The sequence below is a fragment of the Epinephelus fuscoguttatus genome, linkage group LG17 (assembly GCF_011397635.1).
Source record: "Epinephelus fuscoguttatus linkage group LG17, E.fuscoguttatus.final_Chr_v1".
NCBI lineage: Eukaryota > Metazoa > Chordata > Actinopteri > Perciformes > Serranidae > Epinephelus > Epinephelus fuscoguttatus.
In genome coordinates this window covers 17,736,178-17,759,590 of record NC_064768.1, presented here as the reverse complement: position 1 = coordinate 17,759,590, position 23,413 = coordinate 17,736,178, and the positions used below count along the sequence as shown (strand labels likewise).

At 40.1% G+C, this 23,413-nt stretch overlaps 1 protein-coding gene across 1 annotated transcript in view; it reads right to left on the bottom strand.

Moving 5' to 3' along the window:
* Positions 1-186: 186 nt before the first annotated feature.
* Positions 187-23,413, bottom strand: part of ext1b (exostosin glycosyltransferase 1b) — a 160,600-nt gene continuing 137,373 nt past the window's right edge. The window contains exons 7-11 of the mRNA XM_049601923.1: positions 22,481-22,576; positions 11,564-11,653; positions 7,997-8,157; positions 5,627-5,798; positions 187-4,457 (exon numbers count right to left, since the gene is read on the bottom strand). Coding sequence (XP_049457880.1) covers positions 4,272-4,457; positions 5,627-5,798; positions 7,997-8,157; positions 11,564-11,653; positions 22,481-22,576 — 705 coding nt within the window. The 3' untranslated portion in view covers positions 187-4,271. The remainder of the gene's footprint in view (positions 4,458-5,626; positions 5,799-7,996; positions 8,158-11,563; positions 11,654-22,480; positions 22,577-23,413) is intronic.

The following is a 23,413-nucleotide window of genomic DNA, read 5'->3' as shown; positions in this document are numbered from 1 at the left end:
CTTTTGTGAGTTTTTTCTATAGATTTTTTGACACTTTAATATGACTTATTTCACCCTGTTATGACACACTACCCCTTACTTTTTGACGTCTTTCATACTATAACACACCTATAATATAATACACTGATTTTTTTTCACAATTTTATGACATACTATAAACAACACAAACAAAATGGCAGGAGGAGATGCAGTTATCATCAAATATGAGTTTATTTTTTTTATAAATCATTCTTACAAAATTGGCATTTATCTATTTCATTTGTGACCTCTATAAAAGTCTTCTGTTAATTACAAGGTAGGAGGGAGGAGAAGGCATCAGGACAGCTGGGCTTGACCGAGTCCTTTACAGATCAACAGATATTACTGCTGATTGGTAATGTGATACAGCCAAATCACTGATAAATAATCCCAAACAGGAAGTGGTCATACGTTGTCGCGTTAGCAACAGTGTCCAAACACAAAGATGAAAATGGGGTGTTATAATAAGGGAATGGAAGCTGTGACTCATCCAGTGTATGAAGGCAGGGCTGTTCGGGGCCCTGCATATGGTGCTATTGCTGCCCGTCTACTGGAAATAACAAGTCTAGGACAGACAGTGCTCGGCATGTCAAGAACTCACATGTTGATAAAAAGGCACAAATCAAGAACAGACTAGTTTCCAGCATACACGCCGTCGCCACTATAAACACCAACTGCCTGGCACATTTTGGGTAAACCATCTTCCATCTGTTTTGAAGCATACAATGATAACTTGCATAATGTTTCCCCTGATCAAATGACAGACACGACAGGCATTTTAAGTGGATGCAAAGGTTTTCCTGGTGGCCTAAATCACATCCATCACACTCTGACAGAGCTCTGGACTTGACGATGTACTGCGCAGCACGCCAACTGAAAGATGGAGGAAGTTTCTGTTGCCAAGTTATCTGACCTGAAACCAAGCTTTTGAATGAGGCAATTTAAACACAACTGTGTCACAGCCTCAGATCCATTATTGTAATGCATGGGGGGGAAGATGTTACAGCAGAATCTGAAAATGTTTCCATCTGGTTCAGAGGACCCAGCTGCTTATTATTTTCCATGTGTCAGTTGGCGTGGTCTTTATTGGGACTTTGCAATTTGACTCCCGTGGAGAGCCAAGATTGTGCGGCCCAATCCAATTCTAGATCACTGGTGTATGCAGTCTTTTAGAGTTTAAACTCAACTACTACGACTCTGAAAATTTTATCTTTCTCTCTCTTGGGGAGTTCTGTATGAGACAGAGTGTGATGTACGTTCCCCTGAAAACCGATGCAGAGTGAAACATAAAATGAGCTGTATATCGGCATCTTTGTGGATTAATGTGCACAGCGTGTAGAAAATAAACTGAATAAATACCATTAACTCCCCTCAGCGATGCAGGATCAGTCTTATGTTCTCGCCACATCATTTCAAATCGAACACTGTCTTCTTTTTTTTGTTCCGAAAATAAATATATGCCTATGTACAGTGAGTGTCGCAGGGATTTGAAATGGGTGGTAGTTTTTTGTGTGTGTTAAGTATCTGCAAAGCTGGGGGACGCAGTTCTCTTGAGATGATCCACATACAGTATTCAAACGATCCGACATAAAAGGCTTGATATGGATTCAAACAATATAGTTCTCTGATGATGAAATAAGGACCAGATGCAGACCAAGTGAGGAGTATGCTTTTCCCAGAATCACGTTCTTTAGATGAGCGAACATTTGCTGTGGTGTCTCCACATTAAACAGATCATAAATCTCTCCTGGCAAACAAATAACACTCCAAAGCTGAAGTCCCAGAATGTAAATACAGACATGATATTTAAAGCAATGATGTGAGGGAAGAAGAAGAAGTAGAAAAAAAAAAAAGCATGATAGTCCTGCTGTATTTGATATATCCTGAAACAGAGTAGCTTTGCATTGGTAGCATTTGGATACAACACTTCATAGCATGAATGACACCTTTGTTGACACTGTAAAGGCGTTACAATACATTTTATATATTTGTAGAACAAAATGAAAACAAATCAATGAAAAAACATCAAAGTAAAAACAGTAACTGAATGTGTGACACTGATATTGATGCTGTTGATGACAGCTACACACACACGCGTACACTGAACAGCTTTGGCTGAGACATTATGCTGAATGCCTGCCCGACAGAAAGGCCACTAAAAGCGTGCTGCTCTCATTTAAGTGTCTGCAAACTAAATGTGTGAGTGGACTGCCTGTGCTCTTGGCTGCATGCTGCGTGCAGACCTACTGACAGCGCGAAGCTTCTCCGCTATGAGCCAGACATTTCCTCAGACCGCCTATCTCTTCCAAATAATCAATTAACAGTGGAAATAGCTTGTTATTTTAGCATTCTGATCTGGTTGTCCATACCAATAAGGTAATTTAAGGTGCAAAATGTCAGGCAGTTCGATGTGAATACAATTGCGATGTGAGCAGCTGGGGAGGGTGTGTGTGTGAGGGGAGAGAAAAAAAAAAAAGCTGTCCTCCCAAGGCTAGCATTAGCCAGCAGGTCATGTTTGTGGGTCACTGCTTCCACAACACAATGGTCCATAATGTTAGAGTGTTTCATCAACAGCTTGTCCCCTGGGAATAAAACAGCCCTCCAAATGAAATGGGTTTACCTAATTGAAGCCCAAACGTATCTCTGCCTGACAAATGGAGGAGAAAACCTTTTGTCAATTTAATGGCTCTAAGGTCCTCTGATATGTCACAGAGAAAACACAAAAATAAAAATAATGGTGGCAGGAGAGCCACACTGGACTGATGACTACAATATTTCAACACCAGAGCATTTAGGCATCTCAAACTGATGTAGGCAACGTGATGTGCAATAAACAATTTTAAAAGGCAGACCCTGATGTCAGAATGGCACTGATGTGCTCAGCGTTAAAAATCTCTCCACAAGCACTCCTGTGAAATGACGCTGGTCACTAAAGACCTGCTACGGTCTGAAATTTTATTCCATTTCTCCCTGTAAGGATAGTGCTGCGAGGCCATGCAGGAAGAAATAAATGGGCGAAACGAGTTTGGGTTAGAATGCAACGTTCTGCTCCATTTCATCCAGAAATGTTCATTTCGCTCATTCCAACGGAGGGAAAATGTACTCCGCTTGAGCTTATGGTTGGATGAGCCAACTTTTCAAGGCTCTGTATAAACACAGAATGCACGCACACATAAACACGCACACAGGCACACACTCACACACTCACACAGAACAGTGAAAGTACAGAGAGTTTGAAGGGGGGAATAAAAGATGATGAAAGTGAGTGAAAAAAAAAGATGAGAAAAGTACAACTGCCGTGGCGAGTATGAAAGGAAAGGGGGATATGAAACGAGATGTTTTTCTAACTTATCTCAGTGATAACAGAGGAGCAGATAGACCATTATAAAAGCCATATCAGCACATCAAGGAATGAGCCGAGGATAGGACAGACGGGATGTTTTCAGACTTCAGGCTCAAGAATGTGTGTTGATAGCTGAGAATTTCATGAAATAATGGCCGCTTTGCAATAAAAACCTTGTCGAGCCACTGTAATAACAGGTTGGACACTACTGTTTACCTTTTCTGCCTTGAGAACGAAAATATTAAACTGATGACGCTCTGATTTTAAACCTCTCAGAAAGGACAAAGGGTCAACAGTGACACCAGAGAGCTGATTTGTACAGAAATCAAACCAACTGAAGAACAGGGTGATAAAGCAGGGGTTCTGGTTGTCCAGTATTACGTCCTGATGCAGACTGGGGAGGGTTGCTAGGGGCGACCAGTAGGATTCATGGTGGGTGGGGTTGCTAGGTTTGCGATCGTGGACACCTTCCCTCTTCTACCATCCTGCACATGTGCCGAGAGAGCAGGAAAGTCATTGTCGTCCTTGTTCACGTTGTACAAAAAAATATTCTATCCAAGAGTTCTTGTCGTCAGTAGTGTGTGCTGTGTGTTTGCACATTTGCAAAACATACAGTACTGTTTGGCAAGTCCATCAGTTTGTGTACTCCTCTTTGTCTGTCTGTGTTTGCGGTTTTTGTTTGTGTTTTTTCATATCCAAAAGCCATCTGCTTGTTTCCTATTCATCCCTTCCTGCGTCAAGTCCTGGCAGCAGCGGCGCTGTGGTCATTGGCAATGTGCTGAGTGGAAGACAGAGCTGTGTCGCTCCCTGTCCATCCTGCTGTAGTTCTACTACTCCTTCTACTCTCCACAGAGTCTCTCTCTCGCGCCTCCCCCTGTGTGGGGTCTCCCCCGAGGGGGCGCCGGTCCTGTCAGAGCCTCTCGATGTCCCTGTATTTCTTGCGGAGGATGGAGACCTGGTCCTTGAACAGGACGGGGTCCAGTCTCATCTGGGAGTGGACCAGCGGCATGGCGCCAAACCAGCTGGCGAACTTGTTCATGCAGGTTTGCCGCTGGGCAAAGTGGTCCGGATCGGCCCAGCGAGAAGCCCTCGAAGACTGGTGGGAATGAAGAAGAAGAAGAAGAAGAAGAAGTAGAGACAGAAGACAGAAAAACAATTTCAGTCATAATATCACAGTAAACAAGTTTGCTTTAATCAGTGATTCACAAACACAGGTACTTGTACTGCAGGGGCTCTTGATTAGTGGTACATGGAAAGATTGTGGAGTAGCTCAATTAATTACAAGCCAAAGGTAATGGATAAACAGTTGGAATAATTAGCTAAAACTCATGAAACAGTTGGGATAGTTACCTAAGGGTAATGGATTAACAGCTGAAAGAATTAGCTAAAAACAATGGATAAACAATTGGAATAATTAGCCAAAAATCAACCGAAAAACTTACAACTGCATTAAAAAATGCAACAATGTCCACTTTTATGTTGTACTACTTTACAGCCATCTTAAAATCAATTGTAATGAACTTATTAGGAACATAACAGGTGATGTCGATGATGGGATGTAGGGGTACACCAGACAAAAACCACTGCTCTAGATCACTGGTGGGACAGAGACATTCCCATTATATGGAAAAGACTGACAATAACAATTAGCTGCCCTCTTCCAGTCAATCATAGTCATAGTTCAGACACTGTGACAAGAGAAAACCATTACTGAATGACATTAATGTTTCTCAATAAATCATCAGCTGGATCATACTCTATATTTGGGAGACTGGAACCCGACTAGAAAGAATGACGTGAGCCATAAAAACTGACATGACTCCTCTCTGTGTTTTTGTCTCTCTGCTGTACTGTAAGTAGCTTGTCCTGTTTACCCACGGGTCGTACCAGAGAATGTTAAGAGAATAATTCATGGTATTCACAAAGCAGCAAGAGTTCAATGCAGCTGAAAGGCCATGACACACACACTGATGCTGGGAAGAAAACAACACTGGCTTCAGTATGAATCACAATTTATAAAAAGGAGGACAAAATCAAAGTGGATTATATAATAAGCCTCAGACTGTTGCGAGTTCAATCATATCCTGTAATGAGTTTTTCTTTAATGCAAAGCAGTTCTCTCAACTGACAGCTGTCCTGTTTTGGTGTAACAGCTCTTTCAAAAAGCGCTGTAAGCTAATGAGTCATCCAAGTAAAATAACAATCCATAATACCTTTAAAAATGACAGGGCTCTAGTTATGAGAAGGGTTTCAATACGCTCTCACCTGTCCCATCATGGTCTCCTTGTACTGTTTCTTCTGTGTGACCTTGATGGGCGGCAGCTTGGTGACAGCAGAGACCAGGAAGTTCATCAGGATGTCCTCACAGTTGGCCAGCTGGTCCACCATGCCCTTCAGACTAGTGGGTAAATAGTTGGTGTACAGGTAATGGTAATACCTGCAAGAGAGGACAGAAAGTGTTAGAATAAGAAGATGGTACTGATCTTACTTTGTCCCCTCTTGTGAAAATTGTCTCTTTCTATTAACTAAAAAAGTTACAGTATAGTGAGCCATTAAAATGTCATGAAAAAGTCATAGTATAATATGTCATAGAAAGAAATCATATAAAATGTCATGGCATACCATGATGTTTTTCATGATATGCTATAGCATGTTATGAAAAAAAATCAGAAGTCATAGCCTATTATGTCATTAAAAAATATTAAAAGTCATAAAAATCATAAAAAACCATAGTATAGTATGTCATTAAATAATTCACAAAAACTAATACTTTAGTTATGTCAGAAGAATCTTAAATAAATCATAATATTGTATGTCAGTAAAAAATAACAAAAAAGTCATAGCATAGTATGCCCGTAAAAATCATGAAAAAGTGAATGTACAGTATGTCAGTAAATTTTTTTAAGTCTATGTTAAAAAAACCAATGGAAAAAAGTCCTAGTATAGCATATCATAAAAAAATGTCATTAAAAAGTCACAGTATAGTTTGTTATTAAAATTCATTAAAATGTCACAGAATAAAAAAAAAATAATAGAAAAGACAGTATAGTATGTTCAAAAATCATCTTAAAGTCACAGTCAAGTATGTCATAAAAATTCACTAAAATTCCATAGTAAAGTATGTCATCATCATCATCATCATCATCAGTATAGTTTGTTAAAAATAGTATGTCATTGAAATATATTAAAATATCATAGTATAGTACGTTAAAAATCATTTAAAAATGTTAAAGTATAGTATGTTACTAAAAATAATTTAAAAAATTGTATGTCGTTAAAGAAAAAAAGTCATGGTGTAGTATGTCATTTTACTTAAATTAACTGTATAGTATGATCAAAAATTAACAGAAATGTCAGTGTAGTATGGTAAAAAAAAAAGTCATAGTACAGTATGTCAATAAAAATGCCATAACATGCTTAAAAAAGGTCATAGAAGGTCTCCCCATAGTAAACTATAGCAGGAAAGAAAAGTCAGTAACATATGACAATAAAAACTGTAATAAAAAATGTCAGTCTTTAAAAAGTCATAGTGAAGTATGCCATAAAAATGTGGTATAGGAAGACTTTTTTTTAAGTAACATTTATGACATATTTATGCCCCAGGTAAAAATGAAAGGAGCCAACTGCATAAACCCAAATACATTTTGGGTGTTTGTGGGACTCAGGATGTCAGACAAATGTAGATGTAGATGTAAAGATGGAATAATTTTATATGGAAAATAAAGCAGACTGAGACTGATCTGCAGGTTAACTTCGTTGATGTACAATGGTGTCTTTTGAAAACACTTTAAAAACTGCACATCTGTGATCAAAAAGTCTGTGGTGTGATTCCATTTCAAGGTTTGTTCTTAAATTTCTTTTTACCTTTTCCAGTTCCACACATTAAAGTACACACTGACTTGCAATTACATTCTACTCCAACAATGCTGAGTAAATTCAACTTTTAAAAGATTTGTTTTTGGAATAATGCCTGAGAAGATCAAGGTGAATACTTCCTCAGTTTCAGACCTTCATAGATGGCTGAAGAGGAAGGAACTGAGTAGAGAACTTAATCTCAATGCATCACAAATTTCAGACACCGTTACGTTCCAGGTTGAAGCCTTCGAGTACAGCTCTGAGTTCATCAACAGACTGATTGCTCAAGTTCCTGGATGGATTGAGCGACTGACTTATTGAAAGTGATTAAGCGTTTGGCTGCAGTGATTGGCTGACTTCAGCTTAATGGACTGCTCCCATCACAGCTGAGTGAAGCCATATTAAAGCTGACAGGGCTGTAGTAAAACTAAATGCAGGAACTATGAAACGCTGTGTAGCAGACAAATTGACATTTTTTGGATAAAACATATCCAGTGTCAAAACACTGGTTTCCCGAGGCTGTGCAACACTGAACATCACACCTACTTTCATAATCTACAGATCACTGCATCAAAGTGTTGAATCAAAAGGAAGACGACTGAACACTGGAGAGCAGAGTAGAGCAAAGCTGTGATCCCCGTATAACAGAAGGGGAACAGAACAGATGCAAGGAGCATGAAAGAAAACGGCAGAGCGGAGCGAAACAGTGAGTCGGTAAACAGCTGTACTGAAACCAAGTTTTACAGATCAGAGGACGCTATTGTGAAGCGCGTACTGTACCTGTGGTAGATGGCGGCGCCAGTCAGCACCATCGAATAATCGTTGGTCCATTTGGATGTGTAACCCCAGCGCTCCTTGTTGCTGTCCCAGAAGTGGCTGCGAGCGGGGTAACCTACGATTCGCTCTGGGAAACTCTGCCAGACCGTGAAGGCAAAATCCACCTGGACATACACAAATACAGATTATAATATATTATGATGCAGAACATGATGTTATATGTGTGCAGCACTTACTACTTATGACCTAAAGGTACAAAGACACTTCCTCTGCTCACGCTATCGTTAACCTCATTAAGTTTAACTGTTACTGCTGCACCGTTAAATGTGATTATTTATTCACTGTAAAATGGAAACAAACTAACAGCTCTCCAGTCCATGAATTAATAATATTTGGAAGTGGCAGTGGTGCTCCATGGTCGCAAAATGTGTCTAAATAGTAATGTTAGTTGTCTTGAGCCCTGCAAATGAGAAACACCCTGCCTGCTCACTCTTTTGCTCAGGATGGACAGAGGAGTGTGTGTCATGTACTACTTTTCTGAATCTTTCTTTTTGCATGTGTCTGTGAGGGGGGAGAGCCACATAAGAGAGTGAAAGAACCGAAACTCCTAAGCAAGTCTCATACTGGTGGCTTAAAGGCGCTGTATGTAAGAATGTGGCCAAAACGGTTACTGCACTCAAATTCAAAATACTGCCGCGAGTCGTGTCTGCCCCCCTCCCCTACAGATTCAAGGTTGCTGGACAGCGGCACGCTGGAGACTGATTTGTTTGCCCATGGGCGGCTGCTGTGGCAGGGCCGCGTCACCGCGTCCTTGATCAACGGTTTTCCAGCAGACCATTCGAGCAAGTCCGGCTTCTCTGCTGCTAAAGCTGCTGCTGGGATACAGCTCATGAGGAGCCGGCTGCTAATGCTATGTACTGGGACACTGCTAATGCTGCTGCCGGGATACAGCTCATGAGGAGCCGGCTGCTAATGCTATGTACCGGGACACTGCTAATGCTGCTGGCCGTGCTGCTGTAGCTCAGTCGTAACTGTGACTGATGCTGAGACTCTACTGACTGCGTGACTGGTAGACGGCGGTGGGTGGCGCAACAGGCCAAAACACAAATTCAAAACATAAACATGATTTGCGGACCGTAAAACTTTTTTTTAAATGCGAATATTCTGGCTGTACTATTGTTGTCGGTGAGATCAGTATGTTATATGAACATTATTCCTTAGTCTTTGTGACATATTAGGAGGATTTTATGACTGTTTGCTTTAGATTTCTTACATATAGCTCCTTTAAAAAAAAAAAAGTGACCATTTAATTTAGTAATTTTATACATTGCACATGGAACAAGTTGCGTACATCGAGTATATTTGATATACTGCCTACCCCTACCTAAGCTATGTCACACCAGAGGCCTACGCTGTTGTACGCCTCTTTTTCTTCTGTGATGCCGGCATACTGTCTAAAATCACACACTGGAGTAGCATGTTGCCGCCGCTGTTCGGTGCTATGTAAAAATGCATAGGCGGCATAAAGGAGGGACTTTGTAGCAGCCCTATAGCATGATCTCTGTGTAAAAAGGACTTCACATGATGTCAGCTACTGACAGATTTCTCAATATAATACTGTGAGTATTTACATTACATAGCCCACACTGCTACAGGAAGCTACAGGCTAACCTCGGGGAAACATGCCATTTTGGTTGATAATGTAAAATTCTCAAATGGATAATAGTCTTGCAGGAACATGTCCGTATGTGCTTCGCAGCTTTAAATGGTGATTTTTCATGGTAAAAAGTGCCGCTCTTCCCTGTTACAGTCATTCTCTGCCTGCAGTGACGGTGCAGAGACATTAAGATACAAAAAACCCACAAACGTTGACCCGTCAGAGCAGGCTGGGCTTTTTCTAAAATGTGAGTGTCTCAGACGGAGGGTGAGTTTAAGTGCTCCAGGACAGAGAGTATGAGGAAAACAGTGTTTTCCAACCGTTAAAGCATGTAAACATATTCTAGTAGAAACCAAAAATACAAATAAAAACTGAGCATAACAGATCCCCTTTAAGGCATGAAATATTTTCTTTCATATGCTGAAAAAATTTAATTTAGTTGAGATTCATTTTCCAGAGTATGCATTGAGTAAGAAAGAAAAAAAAAACAAAGAGGGAAAGAAAGAGACAATGGGGAGAACTAACAAAGGAAGTGCGCTCTCAAACACACTATAGTGAAAACACAACAGAGGCAAAAACCTCATCAAACACAAAGCAGTCTTTCCTAAGCAGCTGCCTGCAGCCAAACTTCTGTGGCAGCGATCAAAGCATTCAATCAAATAATTAGATGAAAACATCAAAAAGGCCTTAGCTGCTCCACCAACAGCGCATTCTGCATTACACCACATATTACTGCACTACACTACACTGAGAGAGTGCTTATATTAATAAACACTTGTGTCAAAATACACCATAAAACACAATATGCATCATTTTTATCTTCACTTCCTGCCAGAATTTGTGCTTATGAACAAATCCTGAAGGAAAAAGAAGAGTGTTGGCTCCGCTTTGTTTTTCCATTCAATGAAAGAAAAAGGTAGTTGAATGAAAACATGGAATGGAGAACAAAGAAAGGGAAACAGGGAAAAATAGTTTAATGGTTGAACCAGTATCAAAAGGAAGTACTGGTGGAAAATGTGCATGGTGCACTGTAAAAACAAGGAAAATCATTCAGAAGAAGTGAATACTAGTTTGTATTTTATGGTGAAAGACAACTCCCCGTCTTACCGTCTTAACTTTAAGGTAAAGAAAGGGAGACAAAGGACAAAATGAGGATTTTGTTCTTGTTAAGAAGCTAGTTTGGAGGAAATGTGATGGGTGGATAGATTGTCCGGCAATCTATGATGGTATTTTTGCCTGAATTTCTTTTCTAACTTGTTCTGGCATTGATGTTTCCCAAACTTATTGTTTGTGTTCGCGATCCAACAGTCTTCATGGGAGAAACACGGGTCAATTTGGTTTTTTGGGGCTGGATTTTCCCCTCGGTGCCAGCTCTGCCTTGCCATCTTGATCCTCCGCACAAACAGCCTTTATGAGATCTAATTCTACACTGTTCAAAGCAGCATCTGGCTTCCCATGGTGCTGCGCCAAAACGTGTCCCCGGGAAAAACAGGAACAGTCCCGACAGCATGTGGAACAAAAATGCCCAGAACAGTGTGCTGCTCTCAAACAGGGGATTCAGGAGGTGCCGCATTATTACAAGCGCCAAAACATGAGGTGGAAGATGGAAAGAAATGAAGAGAAAGGCAGACGAGAAGAGGGGGAAAAGTAAAGTAAGGTACTGGGAGTAAAAGTTAGAGTAGTTAAAGCGATTTAAGAATCGAGCTGCAGAGCGATAACTTGAAAACACCGGGGACAAACAGAGAGAGAGATAAAAAATGGAGAGGAAATGCAATCAAAGAGTTGCTTTTGGGACACAGAGAGAGAGTTTGGATCTTTGTTTTGTCTCAAGAGGACCAGACTATCGAGACAGAGAAGATAGAAAGAGAGAAACAGTTTTCTATTCTACTCTGTTTTATTATTTAACAAAATACCTCTGTGGTGGACAACACTGTGTCTTCATCCAGGCTGAGGACAGCGTCGGTCACTATGGTCTCGTAGGGCAAGAAGCGACTGCTCATCACCTACAAACACAAAGCACAATGGGTTAAAATCACACCATTCGAATGAGAACAGCTGGATTCATTCATTCATTTGGTCGCCTGGAACACATAAAATGAAAAGAGGCTGAAGGAGCAAATGTAGATCTGAAAGCTGTGGAAAATGTCTGAAAAAGGAGCAAAGAAAGAGTTATTGTACATGTTGTCCCCTTTTTTCCATTCAGCTGCATATTCGTGCAAACTAACACTGCGGAGGTGTTTATTCACACAGATGACAGCTTCCATTGAATGTTACCATGGGAACATTAATAGATTCATGTCATCTTCAATCATTGCAGGTTCTTTTGAGGGTTTTGTTCCAAATTTGGTTGTCTAACGTCAAGGAATGGTTGCATTTTTAACAGTAACACCCTTTTCTCTGTTGACTGAAATTTCTTTATAGCAATTTTTTCTTAACATTTCAGGTTTTTTTTGCTGCAGAAATGACGTAGGGTTTTTTGTACGCCAACTCTGAAGTTACAATCGCCCTGGTTCTAACTTCATAGGCCTTCAGAAAGTGTGTCAGGCTTTGAAGCTAATTTTTGTAGTGGCCAAACAGTGGAATTACAACCTCTGGGTCCATTGGTGATGCCATTGGGCACATAGAGACTTTTTCCTATCGACTTACATTGTGAACAAGATGCCTGTAAATCAGTGGATTCATTTTTTGACTGTTACATGCCCACAAAATGAATCGTTTCATTCATTACAATGAAATCACAATATCCCCATTCAAAGTAGCGGAGAGCTAAATTGGAGATTAGCCGCTTGGCTTGGTAAAGACTGAAGTGCACTTGCTCTATGGGCCCAACAATGTAGAAGATGTTTTTGTACCTGGGAAGTCGAACTTTTTGGCCTCATGCGCCACTGAGCAACTTTTTTAGGTATGAATTGTGCCCCACCTGCAACACTGTATCCAGTTCTCTTTATACATCCATCCACAAAAAGCCTTTCTTCCATTGGATTTTGGATTATTGTAGAAAATAAGCTCCGTGCCAAACAAAAGTTTGTGATACTCACACACTACGCAAGATAATCTTCACAAATGAGCACCACTTTTATGATATTTGACGTGTAAATGCAATTGTCAGAGGAAACAGCTAACTTTAGTATGCAGTCGAACTACACCAAGTCACATCGTCATTGTCGCCACCACAATGAGACTGTAACAGCGATGTTCTGCATGATGACGTTTAAAATCCCTGATAACCTCTGCAGTCTCACTTAGCCACTCATTAGCAACCGCCATTTTTAAGATATCTAAATGCTTCAAAGTTCATGAGTGGGGTATTTACTGATGCATGTTATGTCGTAGAACTGAATGTGAAAATCTCTTAAGCTTGTGTTAACCATAGACCTTACTTCAGGCATCTACCCAAAAACCCACTGACTCTGAAACAAGGAAACTGGAAGTGCAAAAAAGTGCGAACTCATTTCAAGTTTTAGGACTCATTCCTGCACCACTCTATCCTCACCTGGGAAATTTAAGCGTCAAACACTTAATTTCCTGCCTTCACATGAATTTTTATGCACCAATTTGTGTCATTTAAAATTAGACAAACTGCAGAGTCTGGTGATAATTTGTTGTGTTTATCGATATATGTGACCCTTTTCACATAAAGGCAGTCATGTAATCCATAGTTAATAGAGAAATATTGATTAAAACCGCTTTAAAGATGAGGGTAGCGACCCTAACATCCAATTCTTTCAGTTACCACCCAAAGCTCAAGTTTGAAATTAGATCCACTGGTAGAGCTTTATCTTGAGATACATTTTAGAATAAAACTCTTTCGGCTTTAAATACCTACCATATACATTTTTTATGATTCCTTACAAATTCATGGGAGACAACAAGCCATCACATCAACAAACAGCAGCGCACAGAGAAGAAGAGAAAAGCCAATATCCTACGCTTTACTGCACGCTGCCCCCCCATTGTTTCCAACAGTGATAGAGTGCTGATACAAGTTTCCATTACTGCTGCAGGGTCGTCTTTCTCTTTTAAATCAATAACAACACATAAATGCTGCCAGACACATACAGCATGAGTCATGTTTCCTACATATGGCACAAATCTACCTCTCCCATCCGCCGCTGCTGAAAGCTGAATGCGTATATTTAACGGCAAATGAAACCAAACAGTATAATACATGACAGTCCTTGAATATTTACTGGCAGCGGAGAGAGTGATGGTGGCCGGGGACTGGTGGGTGGATGGAGAGACCAACATCTTGAGGATATTTAGACGGGAAGTCTTTTGGTCTGTTGCTGTGATGAAAAGCACTCGGATGAGAAAGCAGCAGCTCCTTGTTGAGGATGTGTGTGTGTTTGTTGGAAACTGGATGTGTGCTCAAACTCAAAACAACCTCCCACACAAATAAGACACAGCTCACAATGCACAGCTTTAACGGACACACAAACCCGTCCACATACACAGTATATACATATACACGCTAACAGCCTGTTATTCAGCTCTGAAGGTCAGGCCTCTGTGAGAATACTGGTTCTTTTAAAACACCACCTGCGCTGAAAAGTCATTACATTTACATTTAAGAATAGTCAGTGCTGACCTCTTTTCTCTATAAACACCTGGTGTTGTCTGCCTGCTACACTCAAGCACAGTGACCTCACTCTCAACAGGTCCTTATAACTCCTACAGCCGAGGGCAGCAACAAGCACGGAGAGAAATGCATGACTCTACAGTCAAACCGTGTGAAGCCTGTTATCCCTTCTAGTGCTGCAGCTAATGAATACTTTCATTATCGACCAACCTTTTAGCGTATAAAATGTCATAAAATATTGAAAAGTGCCCAAGGTGATGTCTTTAGAGTGCTTATTCAATCAAGACAGTCCTAAACTCAAAGATTTTCACAAGGAGAGTCAAGAAGAGGTAAATTACAAACACCTGAGATCAATAATTACAATAACTTAATAATAATTTATTGACATTATGATTGTCTGCAGAGTTTGTGATTCAGCTCCACTTAGGATTGGCTTTTGCAGACTGCTGGAAAAATGTTTTGAATTTTATGATTTATGAAGGTCAGCACTACGAAAGAATTCAAAGCTTTCTGCAACATGATATAAATTTCTTAGGCCCCGATCACACAGAGAGCGTTTGCAGGTTGAAAAATTGAGGCGCACCACATTGCATTTTTTATTTTATTTTTTAAAAATTGAATACTACTAGTAAAAAAAAAAAAAAAAAATCTTAACAAAAAAAAAAAAAAAAAAAAAGTTAATCGCGCCTTTTATTGTTTCCAGGCAACCACCCCATCATGTCCTTACAATAAGTAGCTTATTCCTAAAATGTTGAGGCAGAGGGTACTTGCTGTAGCTCTGATTGAGGGTGAGAGGCTGTCAGTCAATAGTTTGTCGGGTGCAGGGAAACGGAGATCTGTGTGGGTGCATGAGACCCTAAAAAAGAGGGTGGATCAAGGAGAGTACCACCAGTTGGTCCAGGAGCTGCGCCTCCATGATGGCCATCTCCAGACATATTTCAGGATGACTCGGGGGAAGTTTGACAATCTGCTGTCAATGGTTACCAGTAACTGTTACCACCAGTTTCTCCTCCATTGTTTACCAACTGTAAACTTGTTGTTGTAACCACCACAGAAGGCGCGCCACCTCTCAGATCACCCAATTGGACAATGGGAAAAAAGATGATGAAAAAAGAGATGACGTGGGGTGCTTTTCTGCTCTGAGTTGAAGTTTTTTCAACTCAAGGAGCTCAGAGCACTCTGGCAAAAGGTGCCTTACTGCTAAAATGCTTTCTGTGTCAGTGTGATTTCAGTTCATGAATGTTAACTGTAACATTTTGGTCCCCTAAAAAAGTCTCGTTCAGTGTATGGTTGTACTGAAGACCCTCTAAGGAGTTGGACATCCAGTTTTTCCAGTAATGTTACATTTATTAAAATGGTTTTAAGCCTGTTTTTTGCTAGTGAAAATCAGCATTAGCATTTTAACAGTTACTGTAGCTGTGAATACATGGTGCTAACCAAGCTATGGCTAGCATTAGGGTTCGTTTCACTCTCTTGTCAAAATGTGGTCACTTCTGGCTCCAATAATTGGATTTAGTGACGGCAAATGTCAAAGTCAAGGCTTCAAAATAGGAGTCCACAAACCAATGGGTGACATAACAGCCGCTTAGGTCCATTATTTTACACAGTTTATGCTTCTGCGTTGGCTACATTTTCAGCCCTGAAGGTTGTCGCTCGATGTAAACTAGAGGAAATCAGCAAAGCTTTACAAACCTGATAAAAGACAGACAAAGGATACATTTTCTCTTAGCCGATTCTTTTTTCAATGCTAATCTGTTCTAATTCATAAATGAAGGACACATTTTCTTTGCTTTTAGTTGCTTTTATACTAACATCATTTACAATACATAAAGCAGACTGAACATACACTATATTTGATTAAATGTCTATGACTTCATGGCAGCATAATTAAAAAAAAAAACAACTAAGATATTTTAATGCTGTTTTAAGGGCTCAAACTGAGATAATATTCTTTTCAGTCCTGTTTGTACACTGAGATGGATGGATTAAGCATCTGTATTCTTTTTAATTTGTATTGTTCTATAACTCATACTGGTACACCAGCCTGCATTCTAACTTTGCAAGTTATAGATCAAACTGTTCATGGGAGAAATATGGGTAAGTTTGGCGATGAGGAATTAAGAACAATAAACAAAAACCCAGACTGAACATACACAGTTGTTAAAATGTCTAAACTTGTAAGTAGGCAACCAATTAAGATTTTAATACTTTTTCAGGGGCATAAATTGGGCAGATGTACAACTTTTTCATGCCTGCAGGCGCACTGTTTTTGCAGCCAAAAAAAATAAAGTATAAAACATGGATTTCCAGAACTTAGTTTTACATGTACATCTCCCAGTTTCCAGCTCCCACCACCTCACACAGCTAAGCCCCGTCATCGCTGTCAGGCCTCGGTCAAGTGCCATCTACTCCCCCTCTCCCCAAAAGCCCTCCAGAGGCAACAGCGGCAGCTAAAAGTTACGACTGTCACTCTTACTCTAACAGGGCTGAGGAGCCGAGGAGTGTGAGTGACAGTTGTATTTACAGACAAAGGAACGGAGAGGGAAAATGAGAGTTGAGAGGAAAGAGGAGAGGCAGCACCTCCCTCTCATTTCTAGTGTCATCATTACTGCTGTAACATCCTGCGGGCATATCGAGAGAAACAAAACAACCCCATCTCTGCGCTCCATGTTTTCCGACTGTTTTTCAGCAGCACATGTTGGAGAGAATACCAGCTAAGAAGAGGTGGAGAGAGAACAAGATTGGAGACAGGAGGGGAGAAAATGACAATGAGACAAACAGAGGAAAAAGAGACAAAAAAAAAGACAAAGAGAGAAAGAGAGGATGATAGGCTGGTGTTTCCAAGCCCCAGATGGTTTGTAATGTTAGAAGTGCGACATATTAGCCTGGGGCTTCCTGGTGCTCTCCAGGAATGTGAGCTCTTACTGCAGGAATCTGCCTCCAGCGCTTCACCTCCTCTCTAAAGGACAGCAGCAGAGGAGGGAGACGCAGGAAGGAGAGAGGAGGACCACCAGTCTGTGCAAACCATATTAAGCGCTGCTGGGATTCTCACACGGCTTAAACCAACAGTCACAAACCAGCTTTTTGGCCACCGTGCCAGAGAGACAGAGAGGATGACAGAGGGAAGGACAGAGGGAGGAGAAGAAGGAACATGGTTAAAGGATAAGATTGGTGTTATTCCATGTTTTTCTAACTGTCAACAAATCCCACCAAAAGACCAAAACTAATAAAGCGACCATATCTGTGTCACTCCTAAAAAAAGGGCTTAGTTATTTCCTAAAACAGATGGGCACTGTAGTTTTTAGCAAACTTTACTCAAATTGAAATAAATAGTGACTTTATTGGGGACTATTTTCAGCTGCGGATTAATACACATATGGTGGAGGTCATGGCAGCAAGATGATGTCGGAGTGACTCAGTTTACAGTGCGAGAAAAATTCTGGTTATTATTCTCAGTTTCTTAATTTGTAAAGCAAGTATGTACAACCAGTGGTGGGAAGAATAAACAAAAACAATACTCAGTAAAAGTATTGCTACTTTAGAATTATGCTGTCTCAGTGAGAAGAAAAAGTACTCATAAAAATAGATGCTTGAGTAAGAGTTAAAAGTATCTTGTTAAAGAAAACTGCTGGAGTGGTACAGTAACTTCAGAAGATGCATCAAACAGGTCCTCAACAGGTAATGAAACATGTGAGGTTCATGGTAACTGTCATTATAGTACCATATCCAGAACAAAACTACAAATAATAATAAAAATATAATAAGAAAAAACACTTTGTGTCACTAGCGGAGCTGAAAGCCACTTCTGGGATGCCTCAGCATGTCAGGTGGAATCATGAGCCTTTTCTAAAGTGGCTGCAATCAGGAAGAAATTAATTTATTCAACAGGAGAAGCTTGGACGCAGTGTGAATCGCGTGTTTATTAGTGACGAAAACATCATTCACTGGAAAATCACTGTCATGCAAGTGAGCTCAGCTGATTATAAAAATTATTTATAGTATCAGTAAAAGAAGCAAGAAGTTCGGAGCCCAGTTTAACCGAGCAGAAGTTCAAATATCTTATCGCAACTGTACTTGGTAAGGGTAAAAAGTATTCTGCAAAACAACTACACTTAGAAGTACAATTTATTTAAAAAAAAAAAATACTCAAGTACATGAAATGAAGTAAATGTTATGTGTTACTACCCACCTCTGACCCCAGCTTGCTTTACAGTGTCTGGTGTGTTTTTTTATTTGCTATAACTTGGATTGTGCAACTTGCCAATATATATGTTTTTACTGAAGCTTGTGTTTCCTGAATTAGCAATGGACACAATTACAGGCTTTTTCCACCCTATATGCAGGTTTTTCAAACGTGGGGAAACCAGCAACCAGTTATTTTTTTCTGGTGTTATATTTGATGCCACAGATGCACCATGAAACAGGTTAGTAAACAGTAGGAAGCAACATGGAGGCCAGTGAAAATGTTACTGTGTTCGAATTCCGCTTGGACAGAGACCGATTTAATTTGGAGACACATGGCATTGTATCACACTGAAAAAGGGGCTAGTGCGTCTACTCGGGTGTCATACTTTCATCACTGTCACCAGCTTGTGACCACTGCAGAGTCATTTGACCAAGATGTAAATGCCGATTGTAACCTTTCCTACTAAACACAAAAGCCAGATGTTAGTGGGTTGTTTTGTGCATTGGGAAAGGGGCTTTATTAGACTAAGATCCACACTGAAAAAAACTTTTTAAGACTTGTTGCTTTGTCTTTTTATCAATTGTGATTTCACAGTTTTTTTTGGAGAAGAGAATCCTTTAAGTTTCTTTCCTGCTGCGAGACAACATGTTTTTCATTAAAATAAGAAAGGAAAGCCAACGACATTTGAGGCTAAGAAGATGTATGACTTGAGAGAGAGAAATATCTAAACAAAGCAAAGGATACTGAGGTCATGTACTCTGTGTTCTGTCTCCTTGAAAGGAAAGTTTTTATTATACAACTAAAGTCTTAGACGTGGTTTTTCTTGTTGGCTGAGTCTAGTATGTTTAGACATGATATATTTACATTTTACTTCTTCTAGGACAACAATGAATAAAAAATGCATAAAAGATTTAATTTGTTTTTTATTTACAGTAGTGTGGAGGTTTTGAATCTGAACAGAAACTATAGTTGAACTAAAGAAATAAATTATGGGACTTCTAAATGATTAAAAAAATTACAGGCAAGGAGTTGCATTGGGGGAACTTAGACTCAGTGTGACCTGTTTTTCTTCAATTCTGGCTACAGTCCTGAGGAGCTTATGCATAAAAGCAAATAAAGAGGAGAAAGGAGAGGACGATGCAGTGATAGAGAGAAGCAGAAAGAAGATGAGAGGAAGAGAAAATGATGAAGAGGGTAAAAAAAAGAGGATCTGTGAGTGAGGAACAGGATGAAAGAGGGAGAGGGGATAAGGAAGAAAGTGGCAGGAAAAAAGGCAAAAGGGATGAAAAAACTCTCTCTCTCTCTCTCTCTCTCTCTCTCTCTCTCTCTCTCTCTCTTTCTCTGTGGGGTGGAGGAACACAGCTTGGCTCGCCACAGTAAACACAGAACCCGCCACAACCACAACAAACCACAGGCTGCCTGGCACACACACACAACGCCAGTGCGCTAAGCCTGTTCTGCTCACTTTTCACGGACACACAGCTACACACAGAGCCCTCCCGCTGTGATTGACAGCTTGGGAGAAACCACTCAGAGCCACGGGGAGAGGTAAACCATAAACCCAGCCTACCACCGGGTGACTGACACTGATGTGAAAACCACTTCCTCTGATTGGCAGGTGAAGTTAAGTCCTTGCAAAGGGGAGGGGGGAGAGGATGTTGTTGGATGAGTCTGATGTCTCAGACTACAGACGAGCAACCAGATTCTGTTTCCTCCTACTTAAAAAACAACCGCAAATGTGAGCTTGGAGGCTGTAAATATGCTGAGCATGGATCAGCATTTTAAAGGCAAATAATCACCTTGTGTGTCCATATCTGACCTTTGACATAGACAAGGAGAGGTCCCAGGGAGGTCAAGATGAACAAAGCAACCCTTTTAACATGGAGGAGTTTTAAGCCTAATAGGGCTGTCATAATAAATGCCACTGAGGCATGCTCATGGTTCATGACTCTGGGTTATGTCTAGCTGGAGGGTTAACTTACAAAAAACATGTCTCCTCTGACAGTGTCAGTCAGAAGAACAGAGGAAACTAGAATTACTGCCTCACAGTTGTATGCCTCCGCCAATCAGTCAAGTTACAGTTTACATCCATGTCTGTGGCCATGACAGTGGACAATGCTTTCAATATGAATGTTGCTGCAAATAACCTTCAAATTTGGAACGTAGAAGTCAGCTGTTGTGAATTCTCCACCTATTCTACAAAAGTATTACCATTTCTGGAGTGTTATTTACCTGAAAACATGACACAGAAGGTGATAAACATTTGCATTTGTGTATGTGAGGGGTGAAATGAATACATATGTAATTACATGAAACCCCTGCTAACCATAACTGACTGTCGTTTGCTGCGAACATGTAACCGGGCCCGCCGAGCCCCGTAGGATGCAGGAGCAGATGGGAGCAGGCACGCAAACTTTGGGAACAAGCAGAGTAGAACACACTAATAGTCAGAGATCCAGCAGGAGTGGGATTATTAGAGCAGGCCCGTGCAGAACTCTACATAGATGCTCCACACACATAGAAACATCTTCTCCCTGGCAGCACAGAAGATCTGTACAATGAGCACAGTTTAAAACGGACACTCAAGATTAGTGTCACCAATTCAGGATCTGACCAAATGTCTCCACTGCTGTTTCTGAGATATTACGCTGAATAATGGCCAGAAAAGGGTTTTGCAGAACATTATGATGTCACAGTGTAGCTGACCTTTGACCTTTTGGATATAAAATGTCATCACTTTTTCCAGTTAGATGTTTGTGTGAAATTTTGTCATAATTAGTATATGAGGTCTTGAGTTATGGCCAAAAATGTGTTTTGCAAGGTCACAGTGACCTTTGACCTTTAACCACCAAAGCATCAGTTCATCCTTGAGTTGAGGGGGAAATTTATGCCAAATTTTAGGAATGGCTGTCACCAGCACAGAGGCATAAAAAACATTATTTTTGTGCACATTTATTAGTTTTTAGTCGTTAAACCTTTGTTTCCTGGATACTTAAATTATTCTGTGAAAATACTTTTTTTCTTTAGGAAGTAATAATAACGTTAGAGCTTAAAGGAGAGGTCAATGAATCAATTAGTCAATCAACACAAAATTTATTGTCAATTAGTCCGATAATTATGTAACTGTTTCTGTCATTTTTCAAGGAAAAAAAGCAAAACATTTCAGCTTCTCAACTGTATATGATTGTAAATTGAATGGTTTTCTTTTGGTTTCTCATTGCTCGTCGAAAACTTAAAGATATCACCTTTGTCTTTGGGAAATTCTGATGGACACGAGTCACTTTCCACTTGCTGTTAATTATTTACTTTAATCACAACTAAATATCTAATTAACAGAAGAAATACACAATAAATAATGATGTTCACTATTTTCATTTCAAAGAGCAAACAATCAGTACATCAAGAAAATAATCAGCACATAATGAAAATCTTTACTTGCATCCCTAAGAAACATAGATTTAAATAAAGATTTTGTAATAATTACTTTTAAAGGGCTGAATGAATGCAAGGATTATGAGTTATTAAACACATTAAGAAAAATCTAACCTGAAACATAATTAAATCAATGCTGTCGCCCGTCTTCTGGGCATGCATTTATTGTGTATATTCATAGTGCACAACTCAACTGGAACTTATTTCTCCAGAGAGACTTTGTCACTTTCTTCAGTTAATTAGATATTTAGTTATGATGAAAGAATAAACAGCAATAAACACATTAAGAATAAATAAATACTACCACGCATATGCACTTACCCATTATTGCCTCCTTATCTTTCCTAACAATATGCATCAGACTCTCAGACAAACTTTCCCCCCCCTCTCTGCGATGTATATTATTCCCATTACTGAGCTTTAATTGAAACCACACAAACTGTCCTTTAATGGAATCAGCGCAGCACAGATCGAAACTCATTAACTCCTAGAGACTCTCAGACTGAATGAAACATGCCGAGATACAGTGGCTTTACAGTTTGAGAAGATGCAGAAGACAAGCTCAAGATTATAAATGACAGTGATCACACCTTTGAGGTAACTCAGAGGTAGAGTGTGTGTGTTTGAACTCACCTTATTCTCTCCCTCGATGACAATGACGGGCACTGAGGTGGCGGGCCAGCGGTGCTTGGCTGGGAGAGGCTTGTCACTGTTCCACAGGACAATGATCTGAAAGAAACAGGAAGGACATTATCGCCTGCAACAAATAGCTGCGTTGCATCTAATTTGATTTTCCACTCACTAAAACAACTCGCAGCGCACTTCCCAGCTTGTTGTACATGTGATATTTACGTGACCTACGGCCGGCAAATGTCACCTTATTACAGGCTGATTGAATGTTGAAGAGCCAGAAGGGCAACTGTTGTGATAAAATATTCCCAATTATGGCTCCAGAACATTTTAGCCCATAACCAATCACATCACATTGTCAGGTTTCATTTCTAACCACAACATGTTGCTCAACACATTTTCCGCTTCATATGATCTCACGCTCAATCTCCAACCAGAAGATGGTTTACATGAAGGTCTCGTGTTTTATATGACTCGGACTGCTGTACAGCGACATGAATGTGTCACATGGAGTTAACCTTCCCCGATCACTGCACTTCAACAGCAGACCTCATTAACATTTGATGAGGAACACACAGATATACACACATGACATGACTCCTGTCTGACCTTACACAAGTAATACATTCTCATATCTCAGACTGTTCTCATGCATTTCAAAATATGACTATCCCGTAAACCCCTCCCATGGATGGCTATTTTCCAACCACTGCTAAGCTACCATAAGTAGACATGGCAGGACTGTCAAGCTTTGGATTTGTTCACATGTTGGAGGACTGCACACAAAGTGGTAGCAAGAACATTTCTTGGTATTAAAGGAGTTTAGAGGATGGTGCATTTTCAAAACTAAAAACATAATGTAAAACATGTCAGGAACACACTGAACAGTGTGAAAATTAGCATGTGTGGCTAACTAGTTTACTACCTTTGGTAGTA